This window comes from Lates calcarifer, linkage group LG9, assembly GCF_001640805.2.
Source record: "Lates calcarifer isolate ASB-BC8 linkage group LG9, TLL_Latcal_v3, whole genome shotgun sequence".
NCBI classification, from domain to species: Eukaryota; Metazoa; Chordata; class Actinopteri; family Centropomidae; genus Lates; species Lates calcarifer.
Window position 1 is genome coordinate 9,985,193 of NC_066841.1, and position 14,324 is coordinate 9,999,516.

At 41.7% G+C, this 14,324-nt stretch overlaps 2 protein-coding genes across 2 annotated transcripts; one reads left to right on the plus strand and one right to left on the minus strand.

Annotated features, from left to right (window-relative positions):
• Positions 1-1,180: 1,180 nt before the first annotated feature.
• LOC108879829 (protein phosphatase PTC7 homolog) lies at positions 1,181-9,618 on the minus strand. The gene is made up of 6 exons (XM_018671229.2): positions 8,978-9,618; positions 6,967-7,146; positions 5,559-5,757; positions 3,938-4,061; positions 3,693-3,822; positions 1,181-3,284 (listed from the first exon to the last, which is right to left on the minus strand). The coding sequence occupies exons 1-6, from the start codon at positions 9,177-9,179 to the stop codon at positions 3,226-3,228; spliced, it is 894 nt and encodes a 297-aa protein (XP_018526745.1). The 5' UTR covers positions 9,180-9,618; the 3' UTR covers positions 1,181-3,225.
• A 698-nt stretch (positions 9,619-10,316) lies between these two features.
• On the plus strand, positions 10,317-12,609 carry prnpb (prion protein b). Its single transcript, XM_018671236.2, has 2 exons — positions 10,317-10,451; positions 10,964-12,609. The coding sequence occupies exon 2, from the start codon at positions 10,968-10,970 to the stop codon at positions 12,459-12,461; it is 1,494 nt and encodes a 497-aa protein (XP_018526752.1). The 5' UTR covers positions 10,317-10,451; positions 10,964-10,967; the 3' UTR covers positions 12,462-12,609.
• Positions 12,610-14,324: the final 1,715 nt, after the last annotated feature.

Sequence of the window (14,324 nt, forward strand, 5' to 3'; positions counted from 1 at the left end):
TATGCAAAATCATAAAATGCACAGTAACTGCTGAATATTGCTAAATATATTGATGTAATTAAAAAAGTGATTTCTCCCTCTGAAATATCAATATACTTCAGTAAATACTGTATACTTTGCTACTTTCCATGTCTATCTGCAGGAATACATACACATACCTGGTATATTCTGTACATACGTGTGTATAGTGTAAAATGAATTTTAAAAATCTGCTATTCTTTATTAATCTGTCGATTTTTAACATTAAAAATTTTATACTTAATATAATTAAACATTATAAACAACTGCATACTTGCTCTATTTTCTTTGTCTTGATTCAATATTTACACAGCTGTATTTAACAAAACCAAATATAGTCAGTTAATTAATGGGAAAATGTTATCTGAAAATTACTTAATTATTAACATTATAACACATTGAGGATTCAGTTAAGGACCTATTTTCTCAACCAGCTTGGAGTTACAGTATCTACCCCTTGAGAAAAATAAACCAGTCTACTGAGGTTAAACCTGTCAATTATTTTGTGAATGAGTTTTTTGAGAACATGTCTCTGAAGATGAAATTCTTCAACCAGTGGAATGGATACAGGAAAACACTCAGACAAATTTAGTATAAATACTAGATTCTTTATTTAAATATTGTACATATTTTAAAACATATTTACATAAATTAGACCTGCATTGTTACACTGTATATACACTGACATAGGTGTCTTTCATACGCACAAACATCACTTGCCAGAAAGAGGACAATCATACCATACAGACTGCAGAAGCACCTTTGAGAAACGGCTTTACAGGAGATAAAGAATGGGGCAGACTTCATTTACATCAAACACTGGGCAACGTGACAGAGACGAGACAAGCTTGCAATGACAGGAAAGGCCTCTTGATTACAGGTCTAGCTATTTGTTAAGGCTGAAACCGTGCTCACCCTCATACTTTAAGTTCACAGCACCATTACCCATCTCACCCCCCCTCTTTCTGCATATGGGTTACATCTCTTTGTAAAATATAGGGCTATCTTTGAAGTAAATACAAGTTCAGAACCTTTGTACACCTTTGTACCTAAAGACAGGAAGAGATTACAAACTATGTGAAATGAACTTTGTGAGATGGTGCCAAAAGCTAAGACAGAAACCACAGTGCAGACAGTAGGACAGATAACATTCAAATATGTGTATGAAGAAGAAACACCAGTCAAATTTATTTTGATGTAAAATGTGGTCATTTGTTGTTGCACTGCTGAGCCATCACACATGAATTGTTTGTAGAATCCTGCTTTCTAATGAAAGACACAAGCAGGACCAGAGGATTCAGCTATGGCATCAATGGTACAACTGACAGTTAAAAGAACAACACAGTGACAATATTGGTCTCCACCAGTCATGTATTGATATATGGCTTTCCTTCTTTGGTTTGGTAAACCTGTCTAATATTCTGTTACAGAACCTGTCACATATAATTTAAAACCAAGACTATTATACAACCTTTGTTCTGAAATAATTTTAGGCATAGAAAAGACATTTTAATGTCTCTTTGAACATTTCCTTCCACACTTCTTGCCATCACACTAGACTCAGAGCACATGGAATTTACAGTATTGCTGTATGATGTTTGTAACAACAAAGCATAATGACATACACAAAGAAAATGTGTCTTTGGTGCACCTGCTTTTAAACTGTAAAGACACTGTCCAGACCACTTGGGTGAGCTGTTAGAGGGAGGGACAGACTATCACGAACAGAACAGTATTATCGATGTCTTTGATTAATGTAAGTGGATGAAATCCAGCACACAAACACACTTACACTTACACTCATTACAATCATGTCAAGTCATATACAGACATCTGAATTACAAAAGAGAAGCAGCAAACAAATGTAAAGGGAAGTAAGGTACTGAGAAATAAAAACAAATCTGACACTCACTCACACACACACAACTCATCTGATTCTTTTTTAAGATAGCTGGATCTTTTTGTCATTCATCACTCATACTTATGTCAGCAGACACTTCAAACGCTTACTTTTAAAACTAAATAATGTTAAAAAAAAAAACAATTTAAATCTGTGCCTGACCTATCATTGCAATTGTAAGCATTCCCAGATGCTAGCTTTAGCTTTGTGAGATAACAAATATTAACATTGAATACACCACACAACAACCTCCCACATCTATACTCCACACACACACACACACACACACACACACACACACACACACACACACACACACACACACACTTCACATCCTTCCTACCACACAACTGCAGCAATCGATCTCAGCAAAAAAAAAAAAAAATCTTGTTCATTTCAGCGAGTGGAAGTGTGGGATTGATAAAGCTCACTTCAAGATTAACATCTATACATTAAAAATATATTTATGAATGCATGTGTACATCCTCCACAACAGTAACCAAATATCTCTTTGCTTTAACAAACAAAGCAAAGACAAGAGAAAGGCCAGAACGTAGCCCTGAAAACGCAGAAATATTTACAACTTATCTGGATGTGTGCACATCAGATCCCTCAGCCAAATGACAAAAATTAATTAACCTTCATGTGTGAGCTCTGACAAGTGTTATGGTTTTTCTTTACAGATTTATCTGGGCAAACTACTAGTTAGCTTTTCCACAGTTGAACATTGCCAAACCCAAGTCTTAACTTCACTCTCGAATAACACCCATCCACTCCCAGCATCAGCTTCCTCAGTCCATCTATATACTTTGATCAAAGACGTTAACAACATGGAACAGATTAATACCTGGAACAAGAGACAGATTAGTCAATTCTATCACTACTCTAACAATCCAAAACCATGGCTTACTCCTCATATAATTTTTTTTATACACAAGGGCTACCAAATTTTAAAACCCTTAGTTAACCCATACTGTTGTAGACTGTCTCTGTCACAACACCTAAAAAGTGTTGATGCCACACAAGGAGACATGAGAGCCTGAAAGGCATCCCTTGACCCACTGTGCTCGGCTCCTCCTGCATCATGATCAACATGAAAATGTCCTAGCTGCCTGCTACCCCTCATCCACACAAGCACCAAAACTAAACAGAGGAAGAAAACAAAATGTCACACGGGTGGAGGTCGGCCCCTGCAGCAAGGAGTGCGTGCTGTGTGCGTTTTTGGGAGGGCTGCAGGTGGAAGACTCGGGCAGATGGGAAGGAAGGATCAGTCCCAGAGAAACACACGCACACACACCCACACACTTTTAGTCTGTATATTCAGCCACAATGGACAGCAGCACCGTGATATCATCTGGCTTCCCTCCTGCAGGGAAAGGAAAAGACAAGAGTTTGTTGCATTACCACTGTGTGCTAGGGACCATTACAACATTTTTTACTCAGCTTTGGTTCAGAGAAAGGAGGTCAAACTAAAGCTGTGAATGAGGCCAAAAAAACTGGTGTCTTTTATGTCCATAGATGATTGACAGTAAATATACTAGTTTCATAATAATTTCAAAATTAAAAAATGTCAGACAATTCTTACAAACAAATACAACAATTATACTGTCTACGATGACATTTACAATAATACAGCCACTTAAAATATGAAATGTGAAGCAGCGGCAGAAAATTAATTAAGAATCCATTTTCTCATAGTTGCCTGTTTTGATCTAAAAAAAAAAAAAACATACTGTATTAAGTGTAGTGTTTTAAATGGAAAAGAGACACTTACCTCTTACATTCAGGCCATTGTCACAGGCAAACTGTGCAAAAGGAGACATATAGTTGGGGTCGTAGGCAAGGTCGTGAGCTTGTTTTGCAATGCTTTGTGCAGTCTGCAGGATGCTGTCGTAGTTTGTAGTCTGAATCAAGTAAACATAAAAAGCATTAAAAAGTGAAAGAAGTGAAATTTCTTTGCACATTTGTATGATGTATAACTAGGAACGGTATGTGTGACAGTATATTCAGGAGCAACACCTTGAGTTTCTTGAGCTCCTGGAGAATCATGTAGTCTGGCATGTTGTCAAAGAGGCCGTCGGTCGCCGTCAGAATGATGTCACCAAGTTGCACGTCGAAGGAGGAGCTGTCAGCTGCTTCGGGACTAGAGGGAAAAGGGGGACACGGCAAGATCAGTCACAAGTGAAACAGGAGCATGTGGCACCTGAGCTCCTGTCAACAGTTTCCAGTATGGAATTAAGCAGGTCACAAGTTGCTCTGCCAAATCAGGTGGGTGTTTAATCTGACAGCTGACTTGGAAGCAGCTGGACCCTGTATGTCCTTGCCAGATGCAGAGAAGTCCTCTTGCTTGCTGGCGCCTAACCAGAGACTCAAGTTTTATTTCCTGGGTGCCTATAACATTATGTTCCTGCTTGGTGTGGAGGGTTTTTATTTTAAGGTGACATGCCACAGAGCCAAAAAATAGGAAACGTGCTGAACAGCTAAATCTTAGACTATATCACACACAAGAAGAACAAGATAAAACCAGCGGGGGAAAAAAAGAATTCAAAAATAAGGCCTTGAGTCTGCTCCAAATGGATTACAAAAGGTTTATCCCTTGTTAATTAGGCTGCCATTGTCAGAATCAAACTGTGACACCTATGTGGGCAGCCTGATAAGTCTGCATGTATGCAACATTTCAAAGATTCTTTAAAAGAGGCAAATGGATAACAGGGAGAGGACATAAACTTACTTCTGCGTTTGTTTTTTCCATTTCAGTGTGTGAATACACCATCACTACAGCAACATGATCTCATGTCTATTACAGACCAAGTTGTAAAAGACTGAACGGGACTGTTTGAAGCTGCAGAATCACATTACTTGGTGCAGAGGATGACATTAACTGTTGGTATTCTTAAAGCACCATGACGTTCTTACAGAAACAAGCGTTATGTGAAAAGCATACAAATCGTTTTGTAATTTATAAGTAATTCTATAGATTCTACCAACTTCTTTTCGTAATATTCTTACATTCTCGTGCACATAATGATGAATGTAGTATTTTATAAGGTTGTGATGACAAAGATGGTGGTCTGTTTACTGTTAAAAATCACTGAAATTGAAACAAAAACAACAAACTGGAGCAGGATATGATGACATTTTCCATGTGGGCAATATAGGAGAAGATGATCAAGTAGCCTGATTTGGCCAGCACACCTGTGCAAACCTGCACACACTGTGGAGTGTCACACAAAGCATCTCAGGCCTCGTTTTTTCTTCAAACACTGTCTGAAAAATCCTTCCCCAGCTACATTAGCCACCCACATGAGAGGATGACACGTTTTAATAAAGTTTTAATAAATCTACTATAACTCAATTGCTCGTGAGTGAACACGAAAGTGAGCACACTCTTATTTAATCATTTGCTTTGCAAAATGGCATGCACACTCAGGCAAATGCAGAGGTTCAAAGCTGGACAAGGTACAGTTGTAACTCAGAAATACAATGGAAGCTTGAAAAGAGGAATTTAACTTGTACTTTGCTGTAGAGTTGCCAGTATCACCACGTTCCAATGTTTCAACAATAAAACTTTTCTATTTTTATTTTTCAAATTGTCTTCACAAACGACTTGCAAAGGAATATCCAACACTGAGCTACTGACCTGTCACTGAGCACCACCCCTTCGGCGCCTGGAGGAGCGATGGACAGCTGGAAGGGCGTGTTAAAATAATGCTGCTGCTCATCCGAGCGATGAACCACCTCCCCTCCCCGAACCACCAGGAAGCCCGAGTCACCAAGGTTACACGTGTGTAGCCGGTGACTCCGCCGATCCAGAACCACGATGCAGGCTGTGCTGCTCCCTACAAAACAGAGGAGAACAAAACAGCAATAATGTTATGGGTGTATATAGAGGGTAGTGGAAAAAGAAACAGATGTCAAATTGAGGATACTGAAGCACCACAAGGAAAATGTAAATATTTCCATTTTGAACAGATAAGAAAAAAAAAGAAGCAGAGGCTGGTGTCTTTAGCTTCACTTTTAAGAGATAGAATGCTGCCCAACCAGTGCATCACCGCCTTTGTGTGCACAATCCTTTTAAATCTGATGCCTCCATAGTGGGTGGGTGAGATTATTATGCAATACACAAGTGTTCTCTCATCAAAGCAGAGAAAAAAAACAAACACACAGATTGTATTCTTTGCTTGTCCCAGATCCCCAGTGACTACAGCATTCATCCAAGTAACCTTGAGCACGGAAGGTCAAACACAGACCTCGTTACTGCTCCCCAAAATAAAAGTAGACCATCTGACAAACATAGTGACAAGGGGAGGAGGTTAACATTTAGTGTCCAAGCTGGCTGTGGGTCAGGGATACCGAGTCACAGAGAAAATGTGACCTTGGTCACATGTTTGCCATGGCCACTCTTTTAAAACCGATCCAGCTCTCCTACAGTGTCAGTTACAGATGGATTCCTGACCTTTTGGAGGCCAGTGGTATGAGGCAAATTGTTCACCTTGTGTAAAAGGAAAATTGTTGAGCCCCACAAGGTCACAGAGTCTCAACTTTCAAGTGGCGGTATAACAAAATACACTCTGATCAAGTTAGTTAGTTACCTCATGGGTATTACATCATTCAATAGGATGCTTAATGATAACCAGCAGCCTGTGTGTTAATATATGTGTGACTACTACACAAAATAGTGTACTTGGTGGAGCAGCAGTTCTGGGCCCAAACGTATGTTTAAAAAAAACACAAAAAACACAGAACCCCATGGCATTATTATTTGTACTATGATTATCTGTCTTCTTTGCATATTTCTTTCTCGTTTATGTACTTTTCTGTCAGGTTAGACAAAGAAATCTTGACATGCAATTTAAAAAGAACACAAGTTCTGTCTTGGCTTATAGTATCACATTATGCATCTCTCTGAGCAAAGCAGCTACACTGAGACTGACTCATCCTGCAGCTGTGTTATTTATTTCTCAGAGTATGGCTCCTCACATGGGAAGCATGACTCACTCCACTGAAGACCGTGTGTGTACCATAATGTGTCGTCTGTTTGTACTCACCTAGCAGGGGAACTTTGTTCTGTAGGAGCTCGTAGTAGCCAGAGGTCAGGATGCCCACTGGATAACTGGGAGTGAAGCGTCCCTCTTTCACCAGTCGCTCACAGGTTCTCATTAAGGTGGCAGAGAACTGAGATGGGTCAACACCATAATCGCGCCAACCACCTACGCCATCTGCTACACCTGAAGGATAAAAATAAGAATACAAATTTTAATATTATTATTGCTTTGGTGCATTTGTATTGCACTTTGCACTTTACAGCAGGTAAACACTGCTGCTGCTACTAATATTTCCTCTCCTGAGTCTGTACTCCTCACCTCACCATCATTAGTGGTGGTGTAACAGTACATTAACTCTACTCTCTGTACAAATTCTAAAAGGTATCAGTTTAAGTAAACACACTATGAGGTGCAGCTTAACTGTATGAGAAGATTAACTTCTTTTTTAACTGGCTATGCAGACAAGCAATACAGGAGAGGTGGCCTCCTCATAAATGCTTACTACTGAAGGACTTTATTCTGAAGTCAAATAAAACTGAAAGGCATCCTATAAGGTGCATGGTTAAATTATTAATCACCCCTGTTTGAGCAATCCCTTGAAACACTTGCTCTGCAGTTATCTGTTTCACAGTTCCAGACTGAAAATACTGGTGCCAAGCCACATACACACATACACCACAGCTGTCGCAGACGATAATACTTTTTAATGTTTATAAGATTATGACAGATGACAGATTGAATTGGCACAAAATAAATGTAATAGAGATTGATCCAACTAGCTAGCTAACAGGTCAGAATGCAGCAGGATGACTTTACAGGAGATCTGATAAGTGCATTACATCAAGCTCAAGAGACATAGAGAAGGTGGTGAGAGCAAACAGTCCTTTAATTGTGATGTAGCTCTGCACCATCCAATGTTCAAAACAAAAATGAATGGGGATTTGTGGAAAGTTGGAGAAGTAGGAGAAAATACTTTACAGAAAGAATAATAACACTAATACAGAAAGAATAAAATATTGTGTGAGAGCATCAATATTACTAAATGGTGTTTCCATGCCCTGTGAGGAATATAAATCTGACACACATTAGTATCAGTCTCTTTTAAGGGAGAGTTCCCCAAAATAATAATGTGAAAATACATGATATGCATTGGGAATCCCCTGAAATCCCTCTTTGCAGTGCTGAGGAAAAGACCATCAGCCATTACTGTTACCTAAGCCGAAAGCCAAGTTTAAAAAAAGCTGTCTTGATAGTTTACTACAGATTTCACCACCACGAAATTTCAGCATGCCATGTGTGACATGTGAAGCCCTCATGGAGATTTTGTTCTTCAGAGCTGACTATTTTTACCTCATATGACCGACCCAAACATTTAGGACAAGGCACACTGCGTGAAAAACCATAAAACACTTTATTTTAATTGTCAACGAGCCATGTGTTAAGTCGAGCATTTCGCCGTTACCCTCGTGTCATCTGAGGACAAAGCAATTGCACTCAGCTAAGCTAGGAGGCTACCGACGGTATTAGCAATATGGCTGCCTCCATGCTCAACCATTCTGACCTTTGCAAGACATTGTAGTAAATGGGTCTTTATCAGCCCAGTCCACCTTTAACAATGAATATCTACATCTCCTGATTAAATGTGTTTAATATCTTGCGTTGCCGCTGCGTATTCTGCTGTTGGAGCTCATCTAGGTGAAAGGTCATTTGCTGTTTCACCTCAAAACCACCTCATAATCAGAGTTAATACATTAAATGGCATGATTAGAGGTGTAATGCACAGGCTGATCTAATGTAAGCATATACCCTGCTTCGAGTTACTTAACAGGACTTGAGGCTGCAAAAGAAGGGGGGAAGTTATGGCTCTGTTTTTGCCGGGGGTGGGGGCTGTTATGTTTTCATCCGAGGGGTCGACACACGTGCAGGCTAGCTCACTGAAGGTCACCCGTGCATAGAGGGTGTCTATCACGCCTCCGCAAGCCAATAACAGTGTTTTAAACGCCGGAGAGCTTACCTAGCACATCGGCGGTCCTGTGTCGCGCTATGAAGCAGGCGTCATCCCCATAGCACATCCCTTTCTTCAGGATCCCCTTACGAAAGTCTTTACCAAAGCCATAACTGGCGGTAATCAGGCTGTAGTCCCGACTGTCCGTCTGAGAGAGTCCGCCCAGGACAGCCCTGGCTACCAGTCTGCCATAAGACAGTACAGATAACATCCCCCGGTTAGGAGCGGCTCCGTCGTGATCTGAGCCCGCACACGCTGTTTCTCCTCTCTCCCCCGGCTCGGCCGCCTGCCTGTTAGGCTACTTCTTCGTGTCAAGCCCCGGTTCTCTGTCTCTATCCGTCCATTCGATACCGACTGGCTCGCTTCTGTGAAATAGCAACGCAGACCCAGGCAGTTGCTCTAACCTCTCATAAAACGCCACCGTCCGTCCCGGCTGTTCACCGTGCTGTTTAGGTCTCGGCTGTGCCTTTCATAAACGCAGTTCCTCCGCTGAGCCCTCTCCTTCCCGACATGTTTTCACCGTGTACCGGACAGAGAGCTTCGAGTACATACGGGTTCTTCAGCGTTTACACGCTTGACGTCACGGCAAATCGACACCATCCAATGACAGAGCCTCCCGCGGACACAACAGACCCGCTGATCCCAGACATGCTGAGAAAAACTGAGTTCCATGGAACTGCGCAGGCCTCTGGTGTGCGCTCGTTCTAAAAACAGGGGAGTAACGGACGGACCGAGCGATCATTAGCGCCATATAGGCCTGCCTTCAATACTATACACTCGCCTCGTGGGGGGACATCAGGGGGAAAACTTGTGATTAGGCCTCTTGACCCCCAACAGATAACATGGCAGCTGCCTACATGGCAGCTTCATAATTTCAGCAGGCACCCAGAACCCAACCAGTTTTCTAGACTTGAAACATTTAATTTATTAATTTGCAGTTAGTTTTGATAACTATTTGTTTAAGTATTTTTATTTTTTTTAAATAAAAAATGCCAAAATCTCACCAGTGTCAGTTCGTTTCCGATTGTTTTCTATGATAATAAACTAATCTTTCGATTTGTGCCTGTTGGTCAGAAATAGACATTTTAACTATAAACTGAGCAACCAACTGACTATTTTCACTGATAATGAAAATAATTGTTGGTTGCAGCCTTGGTCTGGGATATCCTTCACCATAACCCCCTGAGGACTAAGTAGATAAGTTGTATAAAAGTCCGTATTGGTGTTTTTTTTGGCTCCATGGTGATTTAAAAACACGGGCTTTCTCCACCCCTAGAATAGTTGCTGTGCATCAAAACGAGCGCACCGCATTTAGACAGACCCACCCCGAGCTACAGCCCAGACTGATGGGAAAGAGGAGAGAGCGAGAGAGAGAGAGAGAGAGAGAGAGAGAGAGAGAGAGAGAGAGGAGAAGGAGCTAGAGCATAACAGCGCGCTGTTACTGAATTAGAGACGAATTACACAGACATACCCTCAATTCACGGTAAGATATGACCGCAAATCAAATTATCCAATAGTTACTGATGATGTTATATCGGTCTCTTTTAGTAGACTCGACGAAAAAACAAAGGGCCACGCAGGTCCGTTATAATGCTTATTTAGCGTCAATAGTAGGCTATAGCGAATAGGCAGGATGATAATGATGTAATGACTGTACTGTTATGATAAAACAGGTGTTTCATCGTGGATGTGGATGGTTGGTCGATTTTATTTATTTATTTCTCTATATATTAACCTTATGACGAGAGAATAAAGATGTGCGTACTGCGCCTGGATATGAAACTTGATTAGGATACTCAGGAAAAATATAGATGGGTATATAATAATCCATTTTTGTTCATGTTGATCATTATTAAATGGACACGTAACTCTAGGCTGTTCTGCAGGTCATGCTACAGAACATTCTGGAGAAAGAACATGGAAAGCAATGTTTGTTTTTCTAATGTTGTATTGTTTTTGTTAATGTTAATTACCGTGAAACACTTTTATTCGTAGGGCCATGATGGGGAGGTTGTGTGAGGTGGCTCTTGTGTCCCTTCTTATTATATCTCTCTTGCACACTGAATCGACATGGGCCAAAAGAGGTGGTGGATTTTCCAGCAAGAAAACCTCATCCTCCAGCAACAGGGGTGGGACACAATCAAAACCATCTTCCTCACAGCCAGCGAGCTACCCACGACAGCCACAGAGTCCCAATCGCAACACCAATCCATACCCTTCTGGTGGAAGTTACCCTTATCCTGGAACAGGCACCAATTCAGGAGGATATCCCAAACAAAACCCAGCAAGTTATCCGGGAGCTGGTAGTTACCCCAACCAGAATCCTGGTAGAGCCAATCCTGGCGGTTATCCAAACCAGAACCCCGCAGGTGGCTATCCAGCTGCAGGCGGATACCCAGCAGCTGGAGGGTATCCTAACCAGTATCCAGCTGCAGGTGGCTATCCCAACCAATATCCTGGAAGAGCTGGTACCAACCAGGGAGGATATCCTAACCAATACCCAGCTGCAGGCGGCTATCCCAATCAGTATCCAGGCAGAGCTGGTACCAACCAGGGAGGTTATCCTAACCAGTACCCAGCTGCAGGAGGCTACCCAGCTGCAGGCGGCTATCCCAATCAGTATCCAGGCAGAGCTGGTACCAACCAGGGAGGATATCCTAACCAGTACCCTGGTGGTGGAGGTGGGTACCAGTATCCAGCAGCAGGTGGTTACCCTGTCAGAGGGGGCAATACAGGACAGGGTTGGGGTCTGCCCGGTGGAAATCCAGGGGGTTACCCCGGTGGAGCGATTGGTGGTTACCCCAACTGGAACCCAAATAATAAGATCCTCAGTCCCCGCTTTGGTGGAGGAGGTTATGGATATGGTGGTTATGGGATGGGAGGGTCTCCTTTCTCCCGTTCCGTGCAGAGTATGGGATACCAGCCCAAGTCTACAGGTTTTGCCAAAAAAGCCCTGGTGGCAGCAGGTGTTGGCGCCGTGGCTGGAATGGCTGTTGGATATGGACTAGGGCGCTTCCCTCGGCCCCATTTCAGTTTCCGCAACCCTGAAGAAGAGTACTACTACAACAACTACATGTACCGCCGTTATGGCACCCACTCCACAGATGAAAAAGACTATGGCCGTGACTATGTCTACAAACCACCACCACGGGCAGAGTCTTATGATAACTTCATGGACCGTTGTATGAACAGGACCGACCTTCTGAAAGATCAGGGCAACAGCTCCCCCTCTCCAAAGAGTGGAGGCAATGAGGAGGATGATGACACCGTCAGCATTGAAGAGATTGGATACCCAGCACTAATTGAGCAACTGAAGGCCCGGCGCTGTGTTGAGCAGTACATGGTTTATTCAGAGCGTTTTCTGGAGGAACGAAAAGCGGAGCGACAAATGAATCCCATCAACAACAGCCCCATGAATTCAGCTCCGCCCCCTGTGATTCAGCTTCTCACTTCCACCTTCATGCTGCTGTCCAGCATACTCCTGCTCCAGTGAGAACAATAAGCCTGCCTTTCACCATACCCCAGATGGGTTTCTACTCCCTCAATTATTCCTGCATGTCAACAGCCTGCTGATGTATATTATCTCCGCATCACAAACCCTTGTTTTATACTTACAAGCTCTTTGAGTCATATTTAGTCAGCCATCTAGTATAACTGCAGAGAACTAGGAAAAGGTAACAAAATTTTAATGTCTATATATCAACTAAAGGAGTGCATTTTAGGAGGCATTTTAATATAAAAATCTTACTGTTTTGTTGTACACACTGCAGTTATTCTTTCTGTTTTTTAAGGATTCATTTTGCATCTCTCTTATTTTGCACTTTGAGCACCAAATGCATAGAAAACAGATTCAGGGCACTTAACCTTAGTTTTTGTGACAATTTATTATGACAGTGTATCTGCTACTGTATAAAATAGGAGCGTAATAAGAGTTTTATATGTGTACAGATCATCCTTTCATCCTTGCACCAGTACTGGCCAATTAAGCTGACATATTTATTGGTTAAATAGTCAGGATCCCACTATTAAATGTGAAAACACTAAACAGTAGTATACAAGACCAAATTGTCGATGTGTAATTGGTTTTGAAAATAGGCTAGAAATGAGCACCACTGCTAAGTACTGTAAATTAATTTGGCAGTGGGAGCAAAATTAGGGATAATTCTACAATGTAGTTTCCTAGTGGTTTTCTCAACATGGAAATGGCTCTGTGGTGATAATAATAATGTGGGGAGAAATCCATTGGGAGGAATAAACATTTAATGCTTGGCTCTGTGTTGTTGTGTAATCACCAAGACAGAGACATTAAAAAGTCGTACAACTGGCCATGTGCACTTTTTGGTATAAGTACTTGTCCTTAGTGGTGTTTACATCATACAAGGTGATTGCACCCTAAAGGATTCCTTGTAAATCATTATTAAGTCAATCTTTCCTTTGGCCTCCAAATTTGTGTAAATACTTTCTGCAGTGCTGAGAATTTTCCCATGGAGAAATGTTTTATTAAATCACACAATAAACAGTTAAATACTTGTGTGATAGAAATCGAAATGTCACATCATCTCATTAAGAATAGGCCAACTTTCTCTCAGGTACATGGTACTCACACATTGTTTGTCTGCTGTTCAGCTGCCTGTAAAATCCTAGCCTGCTTCTAATAGCGCTTGACAGAAAGGAGGTATCAGTCCATACGTGTCTTTTGATGTGCAGCATGATGCCATTAGTGGTGTTGCTACTTTGCCTGCAGCTGTTTAGAACAGTAACTGCATTTGTTGGCGCCTGATGCTTTTACTGTGCGGTACTGGTTTGGTGAGAGCTGGGATTCGATGGACCTGGGAGTTTTGAACAGGGAATGTCCACAGCAATTCACCTACCCATGTCTGCAGTCGGACAAAATTAAACAGGCCAACTGGAGGCACTGGCATTGGCTTAAAATTGCCTGGAAACAGTGGAAGCCACAGAGGGTGTTGCCTCTCCGTCACATTGTACATGATATTGCTGTCTAAGGAGCTTTTCCAGCTCATGCCAACCTTGGCTTAATGCTCATGTTTCCAGACATACTCCAAGTCTCCACAGACATTCAAACTCTCCAGACTTTCCAGGCCTGAGCTGGTCAGTACATCTCTGCATCTTCCTCTCGTCATCTTCCTGTGGCACAGTGGGATAGTCATAGGTCAGATGTTGCTGGGTCTGTAAATACCCCTGTTTGCCTTTCCTGGACTCTAGTCATGTTTCTCTCTCCAGTAACAGCCTTGAAAATTTGTCTCCCTTTTTTGACAGTTGTGTTTAGTGAATGTATTTGTCCTTCATTTCTTAGTGTATGTGATTCTTAAGCTATTCCAGTTTTTATCAACCTATT